The sequence below is a fragment of the Ziziphus jujuba genome, chromosome 3 (assembly GCF_031755915.1).
Source record: "Ziziphus jujuba cultivar Dongzao chromosome 3, ASM3175591v1".
In the NCBI taxonomy this organism is placed as follows: domain Eukaryota; kingdom Viridiplantae; phylum Streptophyta; class Magnoliopsida; order Rosales; family Rhamnaceae; genus Ziziphus; species Ziziphus jujuba.
This window is the reverse complement of record NC_083381.1, coordinates 19,212,610-19,239,278: the sequence shown is the minus strand read 5'-3', so window position 1 is coordinate 19,239,278 and position 26,669 is coordinate 19,212,610. Positions and strand designations below refer to the sequence as shown.

The window sequence follows — 26,669 nt, the reverse complement described above, 5'->3', positions numbered from 1 at the left end:
TTAGAATTTAGTTGCAGTTGATGATTTAAAGCAGAAACAAGATTTAAAGATGTAAACATAACCAGAAACGCTATTCTGCTCAAGAGTGGTTTCATAATGAGCCAGATAATTATTTACTTCTTGAAGACTTGGTAAAGGTAGACTGCTGGTGTAACTGACTCTAATGGTTTCATATTCTGGCCCTAAACCTATCAATATACATATGACAAGCTCTTTCTCTGAAACAAGGAATCCTCCTGCAAAGAATTGATGAGCTATCTTCTTCATCTTTTTGCAGTATTCAATAACCTTCAATGCACCTTTCTTTGTTGTTTGCAATTCATTCCTGAGTTGAATCATTGTGACCTCTGAGTGAGAAGCATATGTTTCTCCAATAGAGATCCAAACACGTCTTGAAGTCTTCATTCCAACAAGATATCCAAGCTCTTCAAATTCAATGGCAGAAAATTAACCAACCAAGCAAAAGCTGATCTTGAAGAATCCATAGCTGCTGATCAATGGAGTAATTTGACAGATTTTGTTTTTATTATTATTATTTTTTAATCGTACAAAGCAATTACAAAGAAAGAAAAGCTTTCATACAAAATAAGCCTTCACACCTTGTTTCTTCAACTTTCTAACTAAATTAGTTAGAGCTACTAACTATAAAAGGCCACGTCAGACAACTAGTTAAAACAACTTGATTAACAGATAAACAAAGACAAGCTGATGTGGAACATGCTGACGTGGGACGAGCTGTCGTGGAACACCATACTAACATGCTTTGTCGAAAAAAAAAGTCTCCGCTTTATTTTTACTGTTTTTTTTTTTTTTTTTGCTGTTATATTTATATTAATAAATGAATAATACAAAAGGTTGGGAAGTTCTTTTCTTGATTAATAAACATGTGTACAATAAGAAAGTCGTCTGTAAAGTACTGACAGATAATGACGTGCTTAGTAACTTCATGAATGCCTTGTAGTCTATATACTTTTACCAAGAAAAAAGATATTAGAGACAGAGCTATAATATTCATCAAATAATATGATTAATAATATTATAATATTTAAAATTTTTTTTATATATTTAAAATTTTATTTATTCATATTTAAATTATATAAATATATTAATTAATAATATATTAACATAAATAATTTAATAAATATTTTTGATAAATATTTAGATACTTATAGCATTATCACACTCATGTTTACTTTACATTTCATAATTTTTAGTTTTTCTATAACAGACTTTTTTTTTTTGGTAATGATTATAGCGTGGCTTTGTTTTTTTTTTTTTTTTTTTGTTTTTTGGGGGGGTTGGGGTGGTAAATAATGGACTCTTCGACCCTTCTGTTTAATTGTTTCATTGTTTTTATTAAGTATACATATTCATGATATTATAAGCACCAATTATGAACAGATTAATTGCTTCATCAAACAATAAAAAAATAAAATATAAAATATAAGTCAATATACTAGGATATATATATATATATATATATACAGTCATTTTCACGTTTATTAAAATACGGATTAGCAGCTATCCTTAAAAGGACACGCATGAACATGGAACGACCCATGGCGGGGTTATGTTAGCTTGTTATGGGCTGGATAGGAGGTATCACACAGAATGACAGATAATGGTTTTACTCCTTTTAATGCAGTATTAGGCTTTTAAGCTAATTACCTGGCAGAATGACACGCAAAAGGAAACAACTTAATAGTACATCCCTAAGAACTGCTTTAGTTGAAACAACTTAATAGTACATCCCTAAGAACTGCTTTAGTTGCTTTGCTTGCTGTAAGAACTTGCCATTCTACTAAGATGAGATTGGCTCAGTAGCAAGAATAATATTAACTAATTAAGCAGATCCATACACAATGAAAAGTATTTTTGGATAAGAATCCAATGCAATTTAAAGAACCCCTCTTTAATACACAAATCAGACTTGGAATTTACGGGATTATGAAGATTAACATCAGAGAAAGCAAACTTTTTTGGAGATTGTTAAGGGTTCATTGGCTTAAATACATATCCTATATTGTTGGAGAGCTAATTATAAATTTGGTCTCTTAACCAATCGATTTAAATATAAAATTAGGCACTACCTAAGCCGCCAATTTTATGAAGAAGACAAGTAAAAGGTTTTCTACTCATTCTCATTGAATGTTCAATGCAAGAAAGATGAAAATATTATTTGTTAAATTAAAGAATGTAACTTTTTCTTTTCTTTTTCTTTTTGTTAATTTATATCCAAAATTAACTTATTATTTTCTTCCTTAAAAGTTTCCAACCTTAAGGATCACATGGAGCATTTGGAGATTCTTAAGAATTTGAAAAGATAGGCATATCTCACTTATATTATAAGAACTGGTATGAACTCTCCTCACCACCCAACATAAAATGCATATATATATATATATATATATTTATATATAATTATAATGATGAATTATACAGAAAATTTATTGTATGTCACGATTGAAGATCGGAGTATTTTTGGACTCGTATTCCATATTTTTATGATGTTCGTAAAGTTAGAGTATAACTTGGAAAGAAGAAATATCCATATTCATCATCCTTTTATGAAGTTCAATATTGATCATGATATGGGAGGGCATCCTTCCACATCTTCCTTTTGGATTGTTCCTAACATTTGGTAAAGGCATATTAGAATGGAGTATGTAGCAGTTAATGGCATGTTTATTGCAACTTCTTGATATATATGTATAAATATTCAAATATATATATAGAGAGAGAAATGCTATAGTACGGACTGTCCACATGCGGATCTGCAATATTGACGATGGTTTCTGAAAAAATCATTTTCAATACTATCATACAAAAACGATATTGACGATGATTTTTTAATCAATACTATGGATCTGTATGTATATCATTTACATTGTAGCATTTCTGTATATATATATATATATATATATACATGTTGAAAATTTATTTATGTGGTGCATTCTTTTCTATAATTCTAATGATTATTGATAACAAGTGATAAAAGGTTACTTTCAACATTGAAAATTTTCTGACCAAGTATTCGGTTCAATATACTTTTTTTTTTTTTTTCCTTTTTCACTTTTGTTTCTTTATCCTTCGTATACAATATTTATAGCTCTTATGTACTTTCAAGATCCTGTGTATATGTGTGTGTGTATATATATATATATATATATATATTCCTTTCATTATGAAATTTTTCTAATAAAGTATTCGATTCAATATATTTTTTCCTTTTTTTTCCGTCGTATACAATATTTATAGCTCATTATGAGCTTTCAAGATCCTCTATATATATATAAATGTTATACATGTGTATATACATATATATATATATATATATATATGTCATATATATATTGAGTTAGAATTTAAGAATCTAAAAGTAATTAAAAACAGTAACTTTTATGCATCTCCTCTAAAGTTTTAATATTTTATCTTAAATTATTCATATAATACTAGCAGATTCATATATAATCATTGCATATACAAAATACATACATAAATGTCATATTTTACAATCAGCTTTGCTTTTTAATTTTTTTGTTTTTAGTTTATTTTATTATTTAATTCTACAGTTTATTAAAAGATAATTATCATAGAAATATATTATATTTTGGGATGTTTTCTTTAAAATTAATCAATCAATTAGCAATTCAATTATGAATAGCCATATTTTATTAATTTATTTATAATTCTAAATCATATAATAAAATTAGCACAAATCAAAGACTAATGACATTTTTTCCAAGTTAATAGCGATAACATGGAATAAATCTAACCATTAAATTTTAAAAGTTAATGTGGCACAATTTGGGTAATCCAAATTGTGATCCTCCATTTCAAATGAAGTGGAGAGGATTCTTGTCCTTCCATTTGTGGGCGGAAAAAGACTTGTGGCCTTTGGGTTCTACGCGCGATTATGCACTATAAACTCAACTCAATAAACAATAAACAATAAACATAAAACAACTAAAAAAAGGAAAAAAATACACGATATAAACATGAAACAAAACATAAAATTCCATGTCGGTCATACATACTACTTGAGGTATACATAGACATAATAGCATAATACTACATTCACCAATCAATTGTTAATTACCACATTTATAACCAATATGACCACCAATAATATGATAATATTTTATTGATTTATATTTGTAAATCCGATATCTATTTAAGGATAGGTTATATTATAGTTTTTCAATTAGTAATATATTGACTTACATTATTAAATTTGTCATGTAATTTGATAAATATTTTTTATAATTAAGCAATTTGGCTCAAACATTATTGTTCACAAACTATAGTTTCATATAGTGTAGTTAAAAAAAGATATTTTTTGAGAAAGTACGTTGGCTTAGTTAATAAGTCATTCATAATTACAATTGAAATGTCATAGAATCGAGATATCAAAATGAGAAGGAAAAATTATTAACTTTGATGATATATATATATATATATATATTTGGAGAAAGTGTTGTATATTTTGCTGAACGATATAATTCCACAATTTCGGTGCATATATATATTATCCATTTTTTCTGGTTAAGTATCCGTGTTTTTTTTTTTTTTTTTGGTTTAACATTTTAATTAATAACTGGAAGCAACAGAAGTCTTTATCTTAATTTCTTAATTGAATTGAGAATATATTATTCCTATATATTTTGAACTAACAAATGTTCATTGCGAGAAATTTACTGGTTATTCTCAATTTGGACCTTATAGTTCTTCGAGTTTCCCACCTTTTCAATCTTTTTCAAGGGTGGTGCCTTTTGCACGACCAAATTTGCTATCTCCACTATGCTTTTATATATAATTACCAAAAAGGTCCATTTGATGTATTTCTTTTTCTAATTAGTTGTTCAGTTTTCTTTAGGGTTAGGTTTCTTCTTAATAGCCCACTTAATGGCCCACAGCAACAGCAAAGAAATAGCAGCAATCAGACATAAATGCTGATGACTTGTAGCGAAGATCGGTAACAAACCTCTCCAATCGAAATAATTACGGTCTTCTTTTTTTTTTTTCATTGGTGATTATTGAGTTTTCATTTTTCATTACCATTTGTGGTGGAGGAATCTTGTGCCTATCTATCTCGTCTCTTATGGCATGGAAGATTATATTATTGTCGATGGTGGCTGTGGGAACTGGGAAGTAGTTTGTATCCTAATGGAAAAGTCAAGAAAAGTTTTAGATAAGATTGAAATAAAAATTGTTGCACCAATTGGTTAAAAACTGATGCCGAAGGGAAAGTATGTTGATTAAGATAAGAGCTGAATTTAAAAAATCCCATAAAAGACGACAGAAAAATTGGTTAAAATTTTCAAAAAGAAAAAAAATAGAAAAAAACAAAAAAAACAAAAAAAACAAAAAAAAGGTTTTTAAGTAATTTTATATCCTATGTAGTGTGGGTAGCAATCCTTGCCGGGCAAAAACATACTCCTTATGTATCTGTTTGGTCATTTTAATGTTTAACTGATGGGCCGCATAGGTATATTGCAATAAATAACTAAGAGTGGTAGTTTAACCGAAAGAATCCGACTCACATTTTATGCCACCCTGATGCCTACTATAAAACATTTTTTTCTCAACCCAAAAAAAAAAAAAAAAAAAAAGGGCCGACATACATCAATAAATGATAGTTTCACATAACAGGAATTAGATGAAGTTATTCTAATTGAAATTTAAAATATGATAAATTAGTTATAAAATTAATTCCTATGTTTAGATACAACTATGTTGTTATATTAGGCAAATATGCATTTTTATAGAAATTTTGTGAATGGTTTGATGTACTAAACCAATTTGTTATTTCCATGCATATATGTCCATAAGCATAACAACGATAATATAAAGTTTCTTATAATTACTTGTAAATTAATAATTTTTTTTAGGAAACTTGTAAATAAATACTTGAGACAGAGATATCTGTTTTGATTTATTTATCCGCTATACTATATGGTACACCAGAGAGAATTCTGACAGCCACTTTCAGTTTCAGCAAAGGACGGCTTCCTTACAAAAAAAGAAGAAAATAATAAATAATAAATAATAAAAAATTAATAAAATAAAATTTAACTTTCTTTCACCACAAAATCAATATTTTATATTTATCTAGTTTGTTATACTTAAAAATGGAATCAACTGGTTAGACAAGAATTCCATCAACCCCTCTCTGAACTGTGTCTTTTAAGTCTGTGATGTTATCTTAGTCAACAACAACATTCAGGTGGTCTATTAGTTTCTGAACTGTCATTCTTTTTGGTTATTATAAAGTCAAATAGTTTCGTTGGTTGAGTATTTTGATTCTTACTTTTATTTGGCAGATATTTAGTAGCTTTTTATGGTCTCAAGCTCTTTTTAAAAAGACCTTCGTTCTCAGGAAAACCAAAAAATCCAAAATCATGAATGCAGCATTGCAGCGTAGAAAAGGTAAATTTGCTGCAATGCATTTGATTATTTTGGATCATATATAATTGCAAGGCAGGTGATAATTGGATCTGTTTTTGCAGGGCCTGGGATTATAAATGATGTTGCAGCAGGATAAGAGTGTATGCCTCATGGTAGAAATTATGGTCCAAAAACTTTGTCACATCATGGTTCTAGTAAATGTCACATGACTGTAAATTTTGCTTCAGTTCCATCACTAATACAAGACCATGTTTTTTCTGCATTAGACAGTCTAGAAGCTAGATGTAACAAAAATCAGTTTACACATTAAGTACACGCCATAACCAAGTCCTGGTATATCCAAGCTCCAGCTATCTTATTACACAAGAAAAGAAAAACAATTCTAGACTAATGAAGAATGACAGAGCAAAAGAAAATGCATACACATAGATGATATCAAACAATCAAACAAGGAGAAATTGAAGCAGTTTAGGATGTCCATGTTGGAGAATCAAACAACTGCTTTATTGTAATCATATGAAAAGGCTCTGATAATGATGGTGAAGGAGTTGACAGCTTCTGAGATAGTTGCTTCATAGTTGGTTGAGATTGGACTTTGTTGTAGGCATGCAAATGTTATTTCTGCAATGCAGACCACTTGATTTGTGTCAAGACCCGTCCAGGATCCCTCACCGGAACCCTAGACAAGCCCTGATCCCAGGAAAACCCTACCAGACCTTCCAAGGAAAATCCGGCAGCATCTCCCTTAAAGGTTGGACTTACCACAAAATTCCCTGTACGAAAAACACACTTCTAAAGATGTCCCCTTATTCCTCTCACCTTACTACAATTCATTCCACAAATTTACAGCACTTCATAAATAATAAATAGGGGATCCATGCAATACACTATTTAATAATGTCAAATACAGTATACAAAGCATTTAAGTTACAACATGAAAATAAAAGTTGTGACAACAGAGAAAAGAAAGAAATATTACAGGATAGGAAATAGGAAAATGAAGAAAGACAGCACTCTTCGAATTATCTGCAATGGAAAAGAAGTAAAGCTTGCCTCAGACGTCAACGTCTACTAACCTAAGCCTAGGGGAACGAATTTAAAAACATGAGATGCTAATCATCTCAGTTAGTGATCCGATCTACTACCATAATATTAATAATGCTAGAATAATAATAGTAATTATTTGAAGATGATGTTGCTCTCAAAATTCTCACAACTCACTCAGTTGGGAAAGTTCCCCCTTTTTAAAGCATTTCACAAAACCCAATATTTATATACCCCGAAAAGTAAGGACATCATAAATGAATAAATGCAAACAGTAACAAATATTAAGAATTGAAATTTACCTTGAGAATATATTAATAACAATTAATTGAATTTATAGTAAATTACCACAAGATAAATAAGATCACAGCTAAATAAATAAATAAATAAATAGCAAATTTCATATTTGAAGAATTCGGCACAAATTTCATATTAGAAGAATTTGGCACAATCAAATTAACCACGCAAGATTTAACACAATATACACTCTTTATTTCAATTACCATTTTGAAAACATTTAACTTTGAAAATCAGGTGGGAGAAAAATAACTTGACGCACCATACTATATACCAGTGATGCCTTACAGTGCCCAGCGTCCCAAGGCACCGTTTGGCAGTGAGGTTATAGAGAGAAAACCGACATCCAGGCCGTCCTGGTGTCCCAGCAGTGCTGATGCTGAAAACTCAATCTCGGCCACGGAGGGAGGCGGCTATGACCAATATCAAACTTGCCTACCCTCGGTCTGATAGCAACCACGGGAGAGTATAAACCTGCACGCTCATCACACTCCACCATCGCGCTAATTACATCCACAACTACAGAACACCAGTACTGTATGGATGCGTCTAAAAACCATATATATATATATATATATACCAATTTTTCAATTTTTATAAAACAAGGTATAACACCCACAACTTCAATTCATCAAATAATCGACCATCTTAATATCCAAAGGTATATATATATATATATATATAAATATATCCAATATTTTTCAATACCATAAAATCATTTTCCTAACATTTAAATAAATATTTTCTTCACATCCTCCAAATTTAATACAAATAAAACCGCATTGAAATCCGCATAGAAATCCACATGTGCATAAACTCATATAATACATTTGAAATAATCATGAATAACCCGCAATTGACATCAACAATAATTTAATAAAATTATACTCACCATTTCTTAGAATTCAACATATGGGTTTCATACACATATATTTACTTAACCCCAAATTTGGCATCGAAATTTATTAATTAATCAATGCATAAAATTTCACGATTTCTTTAAAATTGAATTTCATAAAAATAAAATCTCCATAATTTATCAAAATCAAAATATGCTTTAATGCACATATACATTTCAATTTATTCAAATTGTGCCATCAAAATTCCAAATATAATTTTTCTAAATATTTAACACATAAAATATTAAATCCAAACATTTACTTATAAAAAAATAAATGCAATTTAACAACTGAAAATAATATTGAAGGTGGGTCACTCACCTCGAGCACGCGTATCAATCACAATCCTCAATAAGATTGGTCCCACGACTCACATGTGCACCTAAAATATTAACAGTACCCAAGATCAAATAAATTAATATTTTATTTGGATATTTTATACAAAGGTACCCAAGGGAGCTAACACAAACGGTGTCCAAAATTTACAAGTAATATACCGAAATGAAGCTTATGAAGCGAGGATCACGGATTAAGTCTTACCTCTCGGAGATTGGACCTGAGGTGGCCGGAATCTCTCCAGAAGGTTTTGGGTTTTGGATCCTCGAATCTCATAAACCGCTGCGAGTTGGAAGAAAACAACCCCAGATTTGGGTTCATGGGGTCGAAATTAGTGGAAGGGAATGGACGGTGCAACTAGGAGCTCATCAGAAATCGGTTTCCCGATGAGCCACCATGGTCATTGGAAACCGTCACTGCCTGCGGTGCGTCCGGTGGCTACTAGTAGTGATTTTTGGAGGAAATGTAGATCAAATGATGGGTGTTCCAATGGGACCGGCTGTCAGGACCCATCCAAAGTTCCCCACCGGAACCCTAGACAAGCCCTGATCCCAGGGAAACCCTACCGGACCCTCCTGTGGAAAATCCGGCAGAACCTCCCCTAAGGGATGGACTTACCATAAAATTCCCTTCACTGAAAACGCACTTCTATACTTGTCCCCTTATTCCTCCCACAGTACTATAAGTTGGTTCCACAAATTTCAGCACTTCAAAATAAATACAGTAATCCAGTGCAATATAAATACATAAGTGTCCCATACAGTATACAGAGCTTTATGAAGTACTACAAAGTATAGAATACAGCAAGAGTGAAAGAATTATTACAACTGCAATAAAAGAAGAACAGGGTACTTCACGAACTAAACAGCGAGGAAGATCAAGTCCGCTCCGAATAAACACCGACAACCTGGTACCTAGAGGAACGGAATTTAAGAGTGCGAGATGTTAATCATCTCAGTGAGCGACCCTATCTACTATATAATATAATACCACGGTAATAAGTATATAAATAATAATTAATTGGAAAATAATAATTTCTCTCAAAACCCTTACAATTCTCTCAGTTGGAAAAGTTCCCCTTTTAAAACCTTTTCACAAAACACTTTGTTCGTATTCCCCGAAAACCAAGACATCAAATAAATCCCAGAAACAGTAATAATTAATTTTAATTCCAACACAGCTTTAAAACATTTTATTTTTAAAACACAGTTCCGAAAATCATTTGATGCACCCACTATATACAAGTGGCGCCAACAGTACCCAGCGTCCCGAGGTACCGCCAGACAGGAGGTTATAGAAAGAAACCGGCATACGGTCGCGTGGCATCCCACTGCGCCGCTGCTAACCTGGTGTCCCGGCCATGGAGGGGTGGCCACACTCATCCGATGGCAACCACAGGACACCCTCATAATATCACCTGCGCGCTACTCACACCCATCTGCGCGCTAATCATATCCATGTGCACAATATCCATATCACATATAATCAGAACACCAGTACGTGCACGGTGCATCTAAAAATCATAAAATCCACAAATTTAATTTATATAACAAATTTCATATTTTTGCATAAATATAGCGGGTATAGTCCATCCGCTTGAACCGGGAAATTCTCCACAATTTCTTTATAATCAATACCATAAATTCCATGATTTTCAAATCCACCAACTCCCAAATCCATCAATTCAAATATTCACATTTTCCCAATAGCATAAATAATTCTCGAAATATAATAATCAAATCTCATAATATTCCATGGGTATATTTTATAAAAATTGAGATCACCAACATAACCAAATATTTTCCTTGAAATATTTGAAAATCAAATCATATCCAATTTAATATTAAAACCACAAGAATTTCAAAATCCTTAAACCCATAAAATAATTTCACATGGCATAAATTTGTAAAATGCACATTTTCTTAAATCCAATAAATTCACAAATAATTCCACAATAAATCAAATAAATATTTGGCACATAGAAATTAAATTCCAAATACTTAAATCACACATAATATATTCACCAATTAAATTTCCAAAATTAATTTGAAGATGGGTCACTCACCTTAAGCACGTATCTCAATCAAGATCCTCCGTAGGATCGACTCCGCTACTCGCACGTGCACCTAAGCATCCACAGTACACCAAACCACAAATATTAATATTTTATTCGGGTAATTCCCAAATGGGTACCCGGGGAGCGAACACCAAACGATAACTAAAATTTACGAATCATATACCGAATCGAAGCTCGAGTGATAGTGATCACAGATTCGGTCTTAATTTCCGATGATCGTACCCGACGGGGTCGGAATTTCGCCGGAAAGCTTTTCGGATTTCGGCTCCGCAATTCTCCCAAACCATTGCGAATTGGTGGAAACGGATGCCGGATTCGGGTTTAGGAGGTCGAACACAGTGGACTGGAGCCGGTCGGGAATTTGGGTACTCGCCGGAACAGTACTTTCCGGCGAGCAGCCGCGGTCACCGGCAACCGTCGCCGACGGCGGTGCGTACGGTGGCCGTTGGTCGTGATTTTTTGCAGATTTGTAGATCGTGGGGAGAGCAATCCAACGGGACCGGTGGTGAGGCAAACGGAGGCCGGACGGCGGAGAAATCACGGTTTGAAGATTTCCGGCCCCTCGCCGGAAAACGCTCCGATCTCGGCGCGTCGGTGGTCCGATGGCCGTGAAATTTGGTGGGTCGGCCGGACTTGAGGAGAGGATGATGGGTGTCAGGCGCGTGTGGCCAGAAAATGGCCGGAAGTGGGTCAATCGGCGGTGGCCGGTGGTGGAGGGAAAAACTCACCGCCGATCTTCGGACGTCCGATCTGGGCGCGTCCGGCGGCCGATCGCCGTGAAACTTGGAGGTTTTGCCGGAAATGGGGAGGGGAACCTTTCTGGCTGGTGCGTGTATAGTAACTCGGCCGGAAAATTTAAAAAATTCCGGTGGCCGGCGGACTCTCTCTCTTTCTCTCTCTTCCCCGAGACTTTTATCAAATAAAAACCCCTGTGTGACACTGTTCATGCCACGTGGACCAATTAGAAGCTGACATGTGGCATCACTGTGCACTTAATCCAGATATATTAAAATAATATGGTATCCGGCGAAATTCAAACGTCATAACTTTTTACCCAAACGTCGGATTTAAGCGTGCCGCTAGTCTATGAACTCGTATCGACGAGTACTTTACAACCATACAAGAGTCAACACAAAATTACATCTCAAGAAAAAGTCAACTCCCGGCACCTTTTGGACAGTTTGAATCTCAACTTGTTTTGCCCATAACTTTCAAACCGTAGCTCCGTTTTCGACGTGCTACTAGTCTATGAACTCAGGGCGTCATGCACTTCGCCACGGTACCCTGGTCAACTCGAAATTCCAACTGGAACAAAAAGTCAACTTTTGACCCACTCGGTCAACGGTCAACCTCGGTCATCGTGCACGGATTCCAGTGCGATTTGGGACGGGGTGTTACAACCTTCCCCCTTACAAAAATTTCATCCTCGAAATTTTCGCACGTCACTGGAATAGATACGGGTACTGCTCACGCATCTGCGCTTCGGGCTCCCACGTTGCTTCCTCGACTAAGTGGTTCCGCCATAAGATTTTAACTAGAGGAATAGTCTTGTTGCGTAGCGTCCGTTCCTCGCGATCCAAAATCTGTACTGGCTGCTCCACATACGAAAGATCTTCCCTTAACTCTATGTCCGGACTCTCGAGTACGTGCGAAAGGTCTGCAATATATTTCCGTAGCATCGACACATGAAACACGTTGTGTACTCGAGCTAGCTCTCCCGGTAACGCCAACCTATACGCCACAGGGCCAATCCTCTCCGTAACCTCGTAAGGCCCAATATAACGAGGACCCAACTTACCTCGTCGACCAAAATGTACTACTCCTTTCCGTGGAGATAACTTTAGGAATACCCAATCTCCTACCTCGAATTCCAAATCCTTTCTACGCACATCGGCGTAACTCTTCTGTCGATCTTGGGCAACCTTCAATCGATCCCTAATGATCTTCACCTTGTCCAAGGTCATCCTTAAATACTCAGATCCGACCGCATTATTTGTTGCAAGGAGTCTCTCTTCTCCTACCTCACTCCAACACAAAGGTGTCCGACACTGCCTCCCATATAAAGCTTCATACGGGGACATCCCAATACTCGCCTGGTAACTGTTGTTGTAGACAAATTCTATTAATGGAAGTTGATCATCCCAGCTACCGCAAAATTGCATAATGCAAGACCTTAGCATGTCTTCTAATATCTGAATTGTGCGCTCTGCTTGTCCATCAGATTGCGGGTGAAAAGCGGTGCTGTAATTAAGTCTTGCTCCTAGTGCATCAGCCAACTTCCGCCATAGTCGTGAAGTAAAGCACGGATCTCGATTGGAGACGATGGCTAACGGTACCCCATGAAGACTTACAATGCGTTGCACGAACAACTGGGTTAACTTCTCGAGTGAAAAACGTTCTCGTACCGGTAGAAAGTGTGCCGACTTGGTGAGACGATCGATGATTACCCAAATGCCATCGTATCTTCTAGGTGTGGAAGGAAGCTTGAATACGAAGTCCATGTTGAGTTCTTCCCACTTCCACACGGGAATAGGTAAGGGTTGGAGTAGTCCCGAAGGCTTTTGTCTTTCTGCTTTCACTTGTTGACAAATCAAACACTTTGATACGAAGTCTGCCACTTCTCTCTTCATACCAATCCACCAATAATACTTAACAAGCGTTCGGTACATCTTGGTACTCCCAGGATGCATCGCATGCATCGAGCTATGCGCCTCCTCTAAAATTTCCTTCTTGAGTCCTGAGATATCCAGAACGCAAAGTCGTCCTTTATACACGAGGGCTCCATCCCTCCTTATGGAAAATTCCGGATCAAGACCTTCTTGTACCTTGCCCTTAATTGTCCTCAACTTAGGATCTTCCATTTGGGTCTCTACTATATGATCCACCAACACCGGTCGTACCTGGAAACTAGCCATAAGAACTCCTGAAGGATGCATATGCATTAACACCCCCATCTTCTTCAACTCCACCATGAGAGGTAGTTGGATGACTTGGATGTGAGCGAGGTATCCACTAGCCTTCCTACTCAAAGCATCTGCCACTACATTCGCCTTGCCTGGGTGATAATCAATCACACAGTCATAATCCTTTAACAACTCCATCCATCGCCTTTGCCTCATATTTAGCTCCTTCTGAGTGAAAATGTACTTGAGGCTTTTGTGGTCGGTATAAATTTGGCATGTGGCCCCATACAAGTAGTGCCTCCACTTCTTTAGAGCAAAGATTACCGTCGCCAATTCTAAGTCGTTCGTGTTGTTTCAATTGCCGAGATGCATACGCTACCACCCTTTGATTCTGCATTAGCATTCAACCCAACCTTTGATGGGACGCATCACAATAGACCTCAAAACCTTCATTTCCATCAGGTAAAGTTAAAACAGGTGCGGATGTCAACTTTTGCTTCAACTCCTGAAAACTCAGTACACACCTGTCCGTCCAACTAAATTCAACATTCTTTCAAGTTAAATTATGAAGCGGTCTAGTGATCTTCGAAAACCCCTCTATAAAACGACGGTAGTAACCCGCTAATCTAAGAAAACTTCGTACCTCCCTCACAGTGGTAGGGCGCTCCCAACTCAACACTGCCTTTACCTTATCAGGGTCCACATAGATGCCTTCGGCCGACACGATATGTCCGAGAAAACCCATTTGATTCAACCAGAACTCACACTTGTCGAACTTAGCATATAGCTGATGCTGCCTTAGAGTTTGGAGCACTCTCTTCAAATGTCTCACGTGCTCTTCTTGGCTCTTGGTAGATCAGAATGTCATCGATAAATACAATGACAAAACGATCCAAGTACGGACGAAACACCCTATTCATCAAATCCATAAAAGCTGCTGGGGCATTGGTGAGTCCGAACGACATCACTAGGAATTCATAATGTTCGTACCTCGTCCTAAAGGCAGTCTTAGGGATGTCCGACTCTTGGATCCTTAACTGATGGTATCCCGATCTCAAGTCGATCTTGGAGAACACCTTGGCACCTTGGAGTTGGTCAAATAGATCATCTATCCTTGGCAACGGGTAGCAATTAGGGATGATGACCTTATTAAGTTGTCGGTAGTCTATACACAGCCTTAGACTACCATCCTTCTTCTTTACAAACAAAACTGGAGCTCCCCACGGCGATATACTTGGTCTAATAAACCCCTTATCTACCAAATCTTGCAATTGGACCTTTAGCTCCCTTAACTCCACTGGAGCCATCCGATACGGTGGTAGAGAAATAGGCACGGTGCCCGGAACCAATTCAATGGGAAAGTCAACTTCCCTTTCCGGAGGCAATCGTGGTAAGTCCTCAGGAAACACATCCGGGAAATCCCTCACAACGGGCATGTCTTCCAACCTGACCCCACTTACCCGGGTATCTATCACATAAGCCAAATACCCCTGGCAACCTTTATTTAATAGCTTCTTGGCGGTAATGGTAGATATCAACCTCGGTAAGGGCCTTCCAACTCCTCCACGGAATACTACTTCTGGCAACCCTGGCCTCCTGAATGTGACTTCTTTGCTGAAACAATCTATAGATGCATGGTTCCTTGCCAACCAATCCATGCCCAAAATTACATCAAGTCCGGATAGATCCAACAGGATCAAGTCCACCTCCATCACTTGATCTTCGATGCAAAAGAAACATTCCTTGATTAACTGGCTAGGCCACAAGGATTCTCCTGCAGGAGTGGCTATCTCTACTAGGCATCCTAAAGGAGTAGGGGTCATACCGACCCGAGTGACGAATTCCTTGGAGATGAATGAATGTGTTGCTCCCGGATCTATAAGTACCAGTGCATCATTACCGAATATATTCAATGTACCTGTCACCACGTCCGGTGTAGCTAGGGCCTCCTGCTGCATCATCGCAAACACTCGACCCTGACCTATCTGCTGGGGCCTCCGTCCTCTACCCCTGCTCGGCCCAACAGGCTGTGGGACTGATCCCAATGAACCTCCTACTGCATAACTCCCTCGGGAACTCTGACCCCGCGATCCACTGGCCTGTTGTGATGGTGGGCTCGCCCCTAACACTCCCGTCTCTCCATAAGGGCAATTCCTCTTAATATGTCCCGCCTGTCCACACTGAAAGCACACACCCTCATACTGGCAAATCCCATGGTGTGCTCTATTGCAACGTCTGCAGAATGGCTTGGGGCTAAACCCAGAGCGCTGTTATGAACTCGTGCCGCCGCTAATGGAATGGCGCGCTGGTTGGGGCATACGATAACCGCCTCTCCTTTGAAATCTGCCTCGTGGGCTGAACCCATCACTGTCTGAGCCTGAACTATGACTCTTCTTAGCTGCCCCCTGTCGAGGTACCCCGCTATACGAACCTTCGAATGATCTGCGCCTCGAGGGTCTGCGTATCTCCGCCTGTCTCTCTAGCTCGAGCGCTGCATCCCTGGCGGACTGATAAGTGGGATGTACTGACCCAGAAAGGGTGTAGCCGATGCTCTCGTTCAATCCATCTATGAACCTCACCTTCTTCGCGTGATCGTCAGGAATCAGGTGCATGCAGAATTCTGATAGTTCCCGGAACCTCCTCTCGTACTCGGTCACTGTCATGTTCCCCTGTCGCAGTTCCTCGAACTCTCTCCTTCTTGCCTCACAGTAGGCAGGAGGACAAAACTCAGTAGAGAAGGCAATCTTGAACTGATCCCACGTATGCCTTCTGCGAGTCTTCTCTATTTGCCACCACTTCCGGGTGTTTCCCTCTAACATGAACCCAGAAATCCTCACCATATCTTCATCGCTCAACCTCGGTCAACGTGCAAAAATTCCGACATGGTTCGGGACGGGGTGTTACAACCTTCCCTCCTTACAAAAATTTCATCCTCGAAATTTCTTACGTCGCTGAAACGCATAAGAACATCAGTCACGGATTTGTGCATCAAGCTTCCACGTTGTTTCCTTGACTAAATTAATTCACCATGAGACTCTGACAGGTCTTCGATGTCCTTTTGTAGCAACAACACGTGAATTACGCTGCATGCCGATGTCTGCTTTCCCGCTTCCACTTGTCGGCAGCGTAACTAAGCAAGTATAATAGAGGCCTCATCCACTATCACTATACTACCATCACGCCTAATAGTGACTTTAACTTTCCTCTTGTGCAACTTTCCTTCTCATGCCCACTAATTAAGGATATTCAAATTAGTCCACGAGAACACGACCTGCAAGTCTTGGTCATAGTCGAACGCTAACCATAAAGTGCTTCTGAAGCATGCATCCTTAAACCAACAACCAACTCTCGTAACTCGATCAGCAATTCAAAAGGTAAGATTAGAACTTAAGTCTAATTTCCTCAAATACTGGTATCACCAAGTTAAGGTTGAGATTAATTCACTTGTCTTCGATTACCCTCCTAGTACTTACAATTATAAAACCCTTGCTCCTCATTGATTAACCAATAGTCTTAACTTCGACAAACATCAATCTTTCTTTTAACTAAATTCATCAAGGTCATGAATAAAATTTCTCAACATCCAAATACCATTCTTGAAAACCCTAAGTTTCCCCCATTTCAAATAAATTCCATGAATCCACACCTCAAGCAATAAGGAATTTAAATCTTAATTCTAGCATCACCACCAATACTATGAACAAATCACTAGATCCTTAACCCAATAAAGTATTCCACACTTTTCAAATTCTAACTACGTCCCAAAAATCGTACTCCTTATCATTGTAAATTATCACCAACAATATCAACCACCTTGAATCGATAAAGCACCACCAATACGAACCTTAAATCTCCAAGGAAATAAGATATCAAGATCTTAGCTTCTAGAATGAAAATAACCATGCTTAATCATCTAACCATGCCTAAGGAATCACCCTCATCTCATTAACCTCATCAACAACCAAGTAGAACTTTAATCGCTATCCGGATCTTGCTTGATTCTTTAAACGCTGTCGTAGCTTCTCTTTGTGAATGATAATTTAAGCACGAAATCCATGTTTACATCTCCCCACCCGACATGGAAATGGGCAAGGATCTAAACTACTTCAAACGTTTTTATTCCCCACTTTTACTTGTCGGTGACTTAAGTACCTTTATTCGAATCCTGCAACTTCCTCTATCGTGCCAAACCATAATGTCATCTAGTGAGCATTCCATACATCTTTATACCCTTGGGGTGTATCGCATACATCTTTATACCCTTGGGGTGTATCGCATAATAAAAACATGAATAAGTGCACAAAATCATATCTTAAAATCCATAGCATAAAATAAAATATGCACGCTTGTAATGGAGGTACGTACGACACCTTCTACATGCTACGTAATCCATGATTCCAACTGTCGCCGACACTTTGCTACCAATACAAACCAGGGTGGTTGCCTATATTGGCCGTCCAATCCCTTGGACTCGTAGGTAACATGATCATGGGGCTAGCTCTACATGGACCACATTGATTCGCCGCCTCCATATGGTGCAGTATAATATCAAACAATATAACATACAAATACATGTACGAATACAAACCATAAATACTTGAATAAAACACCTTTAATTTCAAATACCACTTTGAAAAGTATTTAATTTTGATAATTGATCGGAAAAAAAATATTTTGATGCCTTGAAATCGATCGACACACATCCTTAGGCAATCATCCTTCTTCTCCATGAACGAAACAGATACCATTCACGATGATAAGCTTGACCTTAAAAAAGAAAAGGCATCCTCGACCATCGACTAGGCCATAGGAATTCCCCGTTAGGCTAGATGATCCTAATTGACACCCTCGAAGATTAGAGTTATTCAAACTCGGGCAACGAATTTGCTTCGAGACAAACGGAAAGAACGCTTTAAGACGGGTAAAACGAGAGATTAGACACGGATGGGACACACAACAATGCACAGTCCTTTAGGAATACTAGAACCTAGGGCTCTGATACCAACTGTCAGGACCCGTCCAGAATTCCTTCCCCGGAACCCTAGACAAGCCTTGATCCCAGGGAAATACCACCGAACCTTCCAACGGAAAATCTGGCAGCACCTCCCCTAAGGGTAGGGCTAACCAAAAATTACCTGCACTGAAAACACACTTCTAAAATTGTCCCCTTATTCCTCCCACAGTACTACAAGTTGGTTCCATAAATTTCAGCACTTCAATATAAATGCAGTAATCAAGTGCGAAAAATAAATACATAAGTGTCCCATACAATATACAGAGCTTTATGAAGTACTAAAAAGTATAGAATACAGCAAGAGTGAAAGAAATATTACAACTGCAATAAAAGAAGAAACGGGTACTGCCGAACTAAAACAGCGAGGAAGGTCAAGTCCGTTCCGAATAAACACCGACAACCTGGTACCTAGAGGAACGGAATTTAAGAGTGTGAGATGCTAATCATCTCAGTGAATGACCCTATCTACTATACAATATAATATCACAGTAATAAGTATATAAATAATAATTAATTGGAAATAATAATTTCTCTCAAAACCCTTACAATTCTCTCAGTTGGAAAAGTTCCCCTTTTAAAACCTTTTCACAAAACCCTTTGTTCGTATTCCCCGAAAACCAAGACATCAAATAAATACCAGAAATGGTAATAATTATATTTTTAATTCCAATACAGTTTTAAAACAATTTATTTTTTTAAAATACAGTTCTGAAAATCATTTGATGCACCCACTATATATCAGTGGCGCCAACAGTACCCAACGTCCCGAGGTACCGCCAGACAGGAGGTTATAGAAAGAAACCGGCATACGGTCGCGTGGCGTCCCACTGCGCCGCTACTAACCTGGTGTCCCGGCCATGGGGGGTGGCCTACCCTCATCCGATGGCAACCACAGGACAACTTCATAATATCACCTGCGCGCTCCTCACACCCACCTGCGCGCTAATCACAACCGTGTGCACACTAACCATATCACATATAAACAGAACACCAGTACGTGCACGGTGCATCTAAAAATCATAAAATCCATGAATTTAATTTCTGTATCAAATCTCACATTTTTGCATAAACACAGCGGGTATATTCCATCCGCTTGAACCCGAAAATTCTCCACAATTTCTTTATAATCAATACCATAAATTCCATGATTTTCAAATCCACCAACTCCCAAATCCACCAATTCAAATATCCACATTTTCCCAATAGCATAAATAATTCTCGAAATATAATAATTAAATCTCATAATATTCCATGGGCATATTTTATAAAAATTGAAATCACCAACATAACCAAATATTTTCTTTGAAATATTTGAAAATCAAATCATGCACAATTTAATATTAAAACCACAAGAATTTCAAAATTCTCAAAACCATAAAATAATTTCACATGGCATAAATTTGTAAAATGCACCTTTTCTTAAATCCAATAAATTCACCAATAAATCCACAATAAATCAAATAAATATTTGGCACATAAAAATTAAATTCCAAATATTTAAATCACACATAATATATTCACCAATTAAATTCCCAAAATTAATTTGAAGGTGGGTCACTCACCTCAAGCACGCAATTAAACCATGATCCACCATGGGATCAATTTCATGACTCACCCGTGCTCCTAAGATACAATTCACACACAGTCAAATAAATTAATATTTTAATCGAGTAAATAATATCCGGTACCTGGGGGGTCAAAACACAAACGTTATCCAAAAAAGGCGAATAATATACCGAATCGAAGCTCATGGAACGAGGATTACCAATCCGGTCTCCATCGACCCCAATTCCGCCAGAGGTGGTCGGAATTTGGCCGGAAAGCTTTGGCCGGATTTAAACTTGAGGGATCTTTCAAACGGTGGGGATTTTGGGCAAACTAACCCCGGAAATGGACTCGGAGGGGTCGAAAATAGTGGGATAGAGGTATGGGACGGGCTGGGTTGGTCGGAAACGGCGAGAATCGTCGGAAAAATTTCACCTCGCCACCGCGACTTAGGCGGCCCGATCTGGGCGCTTCCGGCGGCGGCTGGCCGGGAGATTTGGTGGCTGAGGTTGCGAGGTGGTGGGCTTGGACGGTGGCCGGCGCGTGTACTGTATGGGTGGCCGGAAAAGTTAAACACGGGAGAGAGAGAGACGGCCGGTGGGAGAAAAAAAAAAAAACTGTGCGTGTTTTGTGTTTTGATGCTCGGGGAAGAAGAAGGAAAAAAAAAAGAAAAAAAAAAAGAAAAAAGAAGGGTGTTTTCCCACGTGGGGGAAAAAAGAAAAAGAAAAAGAAAAAGAAAAAGAAAAAGAAAAGAAAAGAAAATAAAATATATAAAAATAATTAAATAATAATATTATTATTTAAAATAATAATAAAAATAATTTGATTTTACACATGGTTGACATGTGGCATTTCACCATGCTGACACATGGTCACCTTCAGTAAGTCACACGTGGCACATCGTTATACGTTCAAAATTAATATTAAAATAATACAGTGTTTGAAAAACTCTACAGGTCCATAACTTTCAAACCACATGTCCAAATCGGACGTGCCGGACTCGTATCGACGAGCACTTCACAACCATGCATGAGTCAAAGCTCAACCTTGCATGAATAAAAAGTCAACTCCGGCACCCCTTGGACAGTTTGGACCTCAACTTGTTTTGCTCATAACTTTCAAACCGTAGCTCCGTTTTCAACGTGCTACCAGTCTACGAACTCGTGCCATTGTGTACTCCGTAACGGTACCTCAGTCAACCTAGAATTCCAACCGGATCAAAAAGTCAACTTTTGACCCCTTCGGTCAACGATCAACCTCTGTCAACGTGCAAAAATTCCGACATGGTTCGGGACGGGGTGTTACAACTGCATCCCCTCTTCCAAGATTTTCTCCATGCTAGATAGCCACTTCAAGGCTGCAGCTGGGGCTTGGCTTCCATCGAACTCCACGGCTCCTAAACGTCGAGCCTGATCCACGGAGCGGTTACTAGAGCTTGAACCTCCTAAGGCTCTAGTTAGCTGAGAGACCAGATTTCTAAGGCTCGATCGACTCCCGGAACCTCAGCTGAGCGTTCCCGAGTTCTACGTGTGTCCCGCCGACTCATCGTAGTAGATTCTGAGGAAACAAACAAGAGTTTAGAAACAGGGACACTTAAGCACGATTACAAAAAGGAAGAATTTATGGATGGGCTGTACAGCAATGCACAGTTCCTTAGGATTACAAGAACCTATGCTCTGATACCAACTGTCAGGACCCATCCAAAGTTCCCCACCGGAACCCTAGACAAGCTCTGATCCCAGGGAAACCCTACCGGACCCTCCTGTGGAAAATCCGGCAGAACCTCCCCTAAAGGATGGACTTACCATAAAATTCCCTGCATTGAAAACGCACTTCTATACTTGTCCCCTTATTCCTCCCACAGTACTACAAGTTGGTTCCACAAATTTCAGCACTTCAAAATAAATACAGTAATCCAGTGCAATATAAATACATAAGTGTCCCATACAGTATACAGAGCTTTATGAAGTACTACAAAGTATTGAATACAGCAAGAGTGAAAGAAATATTACAACTGCAATAAAAGAAGAACAGGGTACTTCACGAACTAAACAGCGAGGTAGATCAAGTCCACTCCGAATAAACACCGACAACCTGGTACCTAGAGGAACGGAATTTAAGAGTGCGAGATGCTAATCATCTCAGTGAGTGACCCTATCTACTATATAATATAATACCACGGTAATAAGTATATAAATAATAATTAATTGGAAAATAATAATTTCTCTCAAAACCCTTACAATTCTCTCAGTTGGAAAAGTTCCCCTTTTAAAACCTTTTCACAAAACCCTTTGTTCGTATTCCCCGAAAACCAAGACATCAAATAAATCCCAGAAACAGTAATAATTAATTTTAATTCCAATACAGCTTTAAAACATTTTATTTTTAAAACACACTGGCCGGCGGTGGAGGGAAAAACTCGCCGCCGATCTTCGGACGTCCGATCCGGGCCCATCCGGCGGCCAATCGCCGTGAAACTTGGAGGTTTTGCCGGAAATGGGGAAGGGAACCTTGCTGGCCGGTGCATGTATAGTAACTCGGCCGGAAAATTTGAAAAATTTCGGTGGTCGGTGGACTCTCTCTTTTTCTCTCTCCTCTCTCTCTTTCTCTCTCTTCCCCGAGAATTTTATCAAATAAAAACCCCTGTGTGACACTGTTCATGCCACGTGGACCAATAAGAAGCTGACACGTGGCATCATTGTGCACTTAATCCAGATATATTAAAATAATACGGTATCCGGCGAAATTCAAACGTCATAACTTTTTAACCAAACGTCCGATTTAAGCGTGCCGCTAGTCTATGAACTTGTATCGACGAGTACTTTACAACCATACAAGAGTCAATACAAAATTACATCTCAAGAAAAAGTAAACTCCCGGCACCTTTTGGACAGTTTGAACCTCAACTTGTTTTGCCCATAACTTTCAAACCGTAGCTCTGTTTTCGACGTGCTACTAGTCTACGAACTCAGGACGTCATGCACTTCGCCACGATACCCTGGTCAACTCGAAATTCCAACTGGAGCAAAAAGTCAACTTTTAACCCGCTCGGTCAACGGTCAACCTCGGTCAACGTGCACAGATTCCGATGCGATTTGGGACGGGGTGTTACATCGGCGGTGAAGCAAATGGAGGCCTAATGGGGAAGAAATTTGGGTTTGAAGTGATTGACGACGCCGCCGAAAAAAGCTCCTATCCGGGCACGTCGACGGTCGGTTGGCCATGGGTTTTGATGGGTTGGTTGGAAAAGAGGAGGTGAAGCTGGTGGGCTGGTGCATGTATGGAATGGTGGCTGGAAATGAAGCAATGGCGGTGGCCAATCAGTGGGGTTGTTCTCTCTCTCCTCTCCGTTCTCTCTCCCTCCCTTTTCCCCCTTTTTCTTTTCCTCCTTTTTTTTAAAAAAAAAAAAACTCCATTTTGGCTAGACAAAGAAGAAAATACCTGTGGGTGCCACTGTGCACTCACGGGATAGGCCGAGGAATCAACACGTGGCGCATGTTCTGTACACCAATAAAATAATATAAAATAATATGGTAGTTAAATAACTTTGCGAGTCTATAACTTTTTAACCAGATGTCCAAATTAGGTGTGCCACTAGTCTATGGACTCATATCGACGAGTACTTTATAACCATATAAGAGTCAAATCAAAATTCTCCATAAATAAAAAGTCAAACTTGGCACCCTCGGACAGTTCAGACCGCAACTTGTCTTGCTCATAACTTTCAAACGGTAACTCTGATTTCGACGTGCTACTAGTCTACGAACTCAGGAAAACACATACTTCGCAATGGTGCTTTGGTCAATACAAAATTCCACCCGAAACAAAAAGTCAAAATGCACTCATCCTCGGTCAATGGTAGTTAAACCCGGTCAACCTCGGTCAACGTTAAGAAAATTCTGATGTACTTTGCAATGGGATGTCACAATTTGCTATTAGCCCTTTTGGAGGTGAGAGACATTGATCGAGTACATCTTTAAAAACCGTATCAACAGCTAGTAATGGTGATGGTAGTAGAGATGATATGAGTACCTCTTTAAAAAGCATATCAATAGCCAGTAATGGTGATGGTAATAAAAAGCATATCAACAGCTTGTAATGGTGATGGTAATGGAGATGATATGAGTACCTCATTAAAAAGCATATCAACAGCTAGTAATGGTGATGGTAATAGAGATGACATGTGGTCTCCTGGATGCTTTCCAATAATCACTTCTAATGTTACGATTCCAAAGCTGTACACATCAATCTTCTCATTTATTTCCATTATATAAGCAAGCTCTTCAAAGAAATATGGCTTTTAGTTAATAGTTCCGATAATCAGATACTTTGTAAATGCCAATTGCATATAAGTCAAGTATATGTTTTTTCATCACAATCAGTAAATTAGATTAAATTATATACATCGTCAATTTATGTATTTAGAGGCCTCAAAAGTTCATTAACAGAAGATAGTCAGATCATTCAAGTTAATCTCTTTGGGTCATTGAAGTTAATATGTCTAGTAAATATGCATAAAGTACTTAGTACTCATGCATGATCTAGAAATCTGTCTTTGAAGCTATTTGAAAAACATATTATGTAAAAAAATACATACAATAAATACGATTTGGTCTTGAATCATTTTGCTAGTTAAATCTCTCATGATTCTATTAGGAACTTCTTGTTTTGTAAAAATAAAAAGTACCATTTCTATTGTTCAAATGATTTTTTCTTTCGTTTTTTAATTTTTTTAATTTTTTATTTGGGGAGAAATGATCAAACCATGAACTTTCTTGGTAACTAAAAAGAACCAACAGACATGTTATGGATTTAAGAACAAGGAGTCAATTTGATGGAACACTTACCTGGGGCTAAATAGCCAATGGTTCCTGCAAATGGAGTCCAGTTTGATGAGTTTGGATCTAAAGTTGTAGCAAAACCAAAGTCAGAGATATGAGCTTCATATTCATCATCCAACAAGATATTCTTACTTGATATATATATGTCTTTGTGGACCATAGTTGTGCAACATTCATGGTGCATATAGGATATGGCATTTGCTAAACCTTCGACAATATTCACTCTCTTAGACCATTCCAACTTCTTTGCCTTTACATTATCGCTCAATATGTTTACTAAACTTCCTAGTTCCACGAACTCATACACCAAAAATGAGTATCTTGTATGTGAGCAAAATCCAAAAAGCTTGATGGTATTTCAATGGCACACTTTTGGCAAAATACTTGTATCACTTTTGAAAGCTTCTTGATGCCCTATTCAATCTTTCTCATTGAATTTTTTCACTGCAACAACTTGACCAGTTGGTAGCAGTGTTTTATGAACACATCCATTCCCTCCAACTCCGATGCAAAATTTGGAATCAAAGTTCTCTGGTTTTTTAATTATTTCTTCACAGGCCTTTTTCCCATCATGGTTCCACGCTTCAAAGAAAGTTTCATTTTGTGTTTCTCTTAGTAGATCCATGTTCCTTGCTCCTTTCTGGCGAATAAAATGTACCCCAACAATGACAAATAATAAAAATAGAATGTCAGAGATGGATACTATGATTAGTATTGCAGCTTGATTGCCATTTTTCTCTTTAGATATGTGGCAAGGCTTCAAGCTAGTGTTCTTTCCACACAACCCTTTATTATGCTCCAATGCTTCAATTGGGGCCTCAATGAAGGCTCTAATGGGGGGAGAAAGGACCTTCCAACTGATTGTAGGATGCATCAATGGAATTCAAACTTGTCCGCTTTTGAAACGAAGATGGTATTGAGCCAGAGTGATTGTTATGGGAGAGGTTAAGTGTTTCTAACAAGTGAGTGTTTCTAACAAGTACAATTTGCTTAGCTCTATAGCCAACTCTGCTTTAAGCATATTCTAATTTAGATCAACATATCGAAGAGAATGAGAATTCCTAATTTGAAATGGAATAGCCCCATTGAATCTATTGTGTCTCAAGTTCAAGCGTTGTAGTTTTGCACAACTGCTCCAAATGTTTGGGAAATGGTCCACTTAATTTGTTTTCTGCAAGGTCAAGCTGTGAAGCTTAAACAACATCCCAATTTCTGCAAGAACATTGCTAGAAAGGGAATTATTGTTTAGCTTTAGAATGTACAACAATTTGTGGGGGTCCAGCCTTTAATCTCCTAAAGTCCAAG

General features: G+C 37.9%; 1 protein-coding gene across 1 annotated transcript; it reads right to left on the bottom strand.

Moving 5' to 3' along the window:
* On the bottom strand, positions 1–25,524 carry LOC125420409 (probable LRR receptor-like serine/threonine-protein kinase At5g10290). The gene is made up of 2 exons (XM_060815385.1): positions 25,371–25,524; positions 1–425 (listed from the first exon to the last, which is right to left on the bottom strand). Exons 1-2 carry the CDS (start codon positions 25,522–25,524, stop codon positions 1–3), a joined length of 579 nt encoding a protein of 192 aa, XP_060671368.1.
* Positions 25,525–26,669: the final 1,145 nt, after the last annotated feature.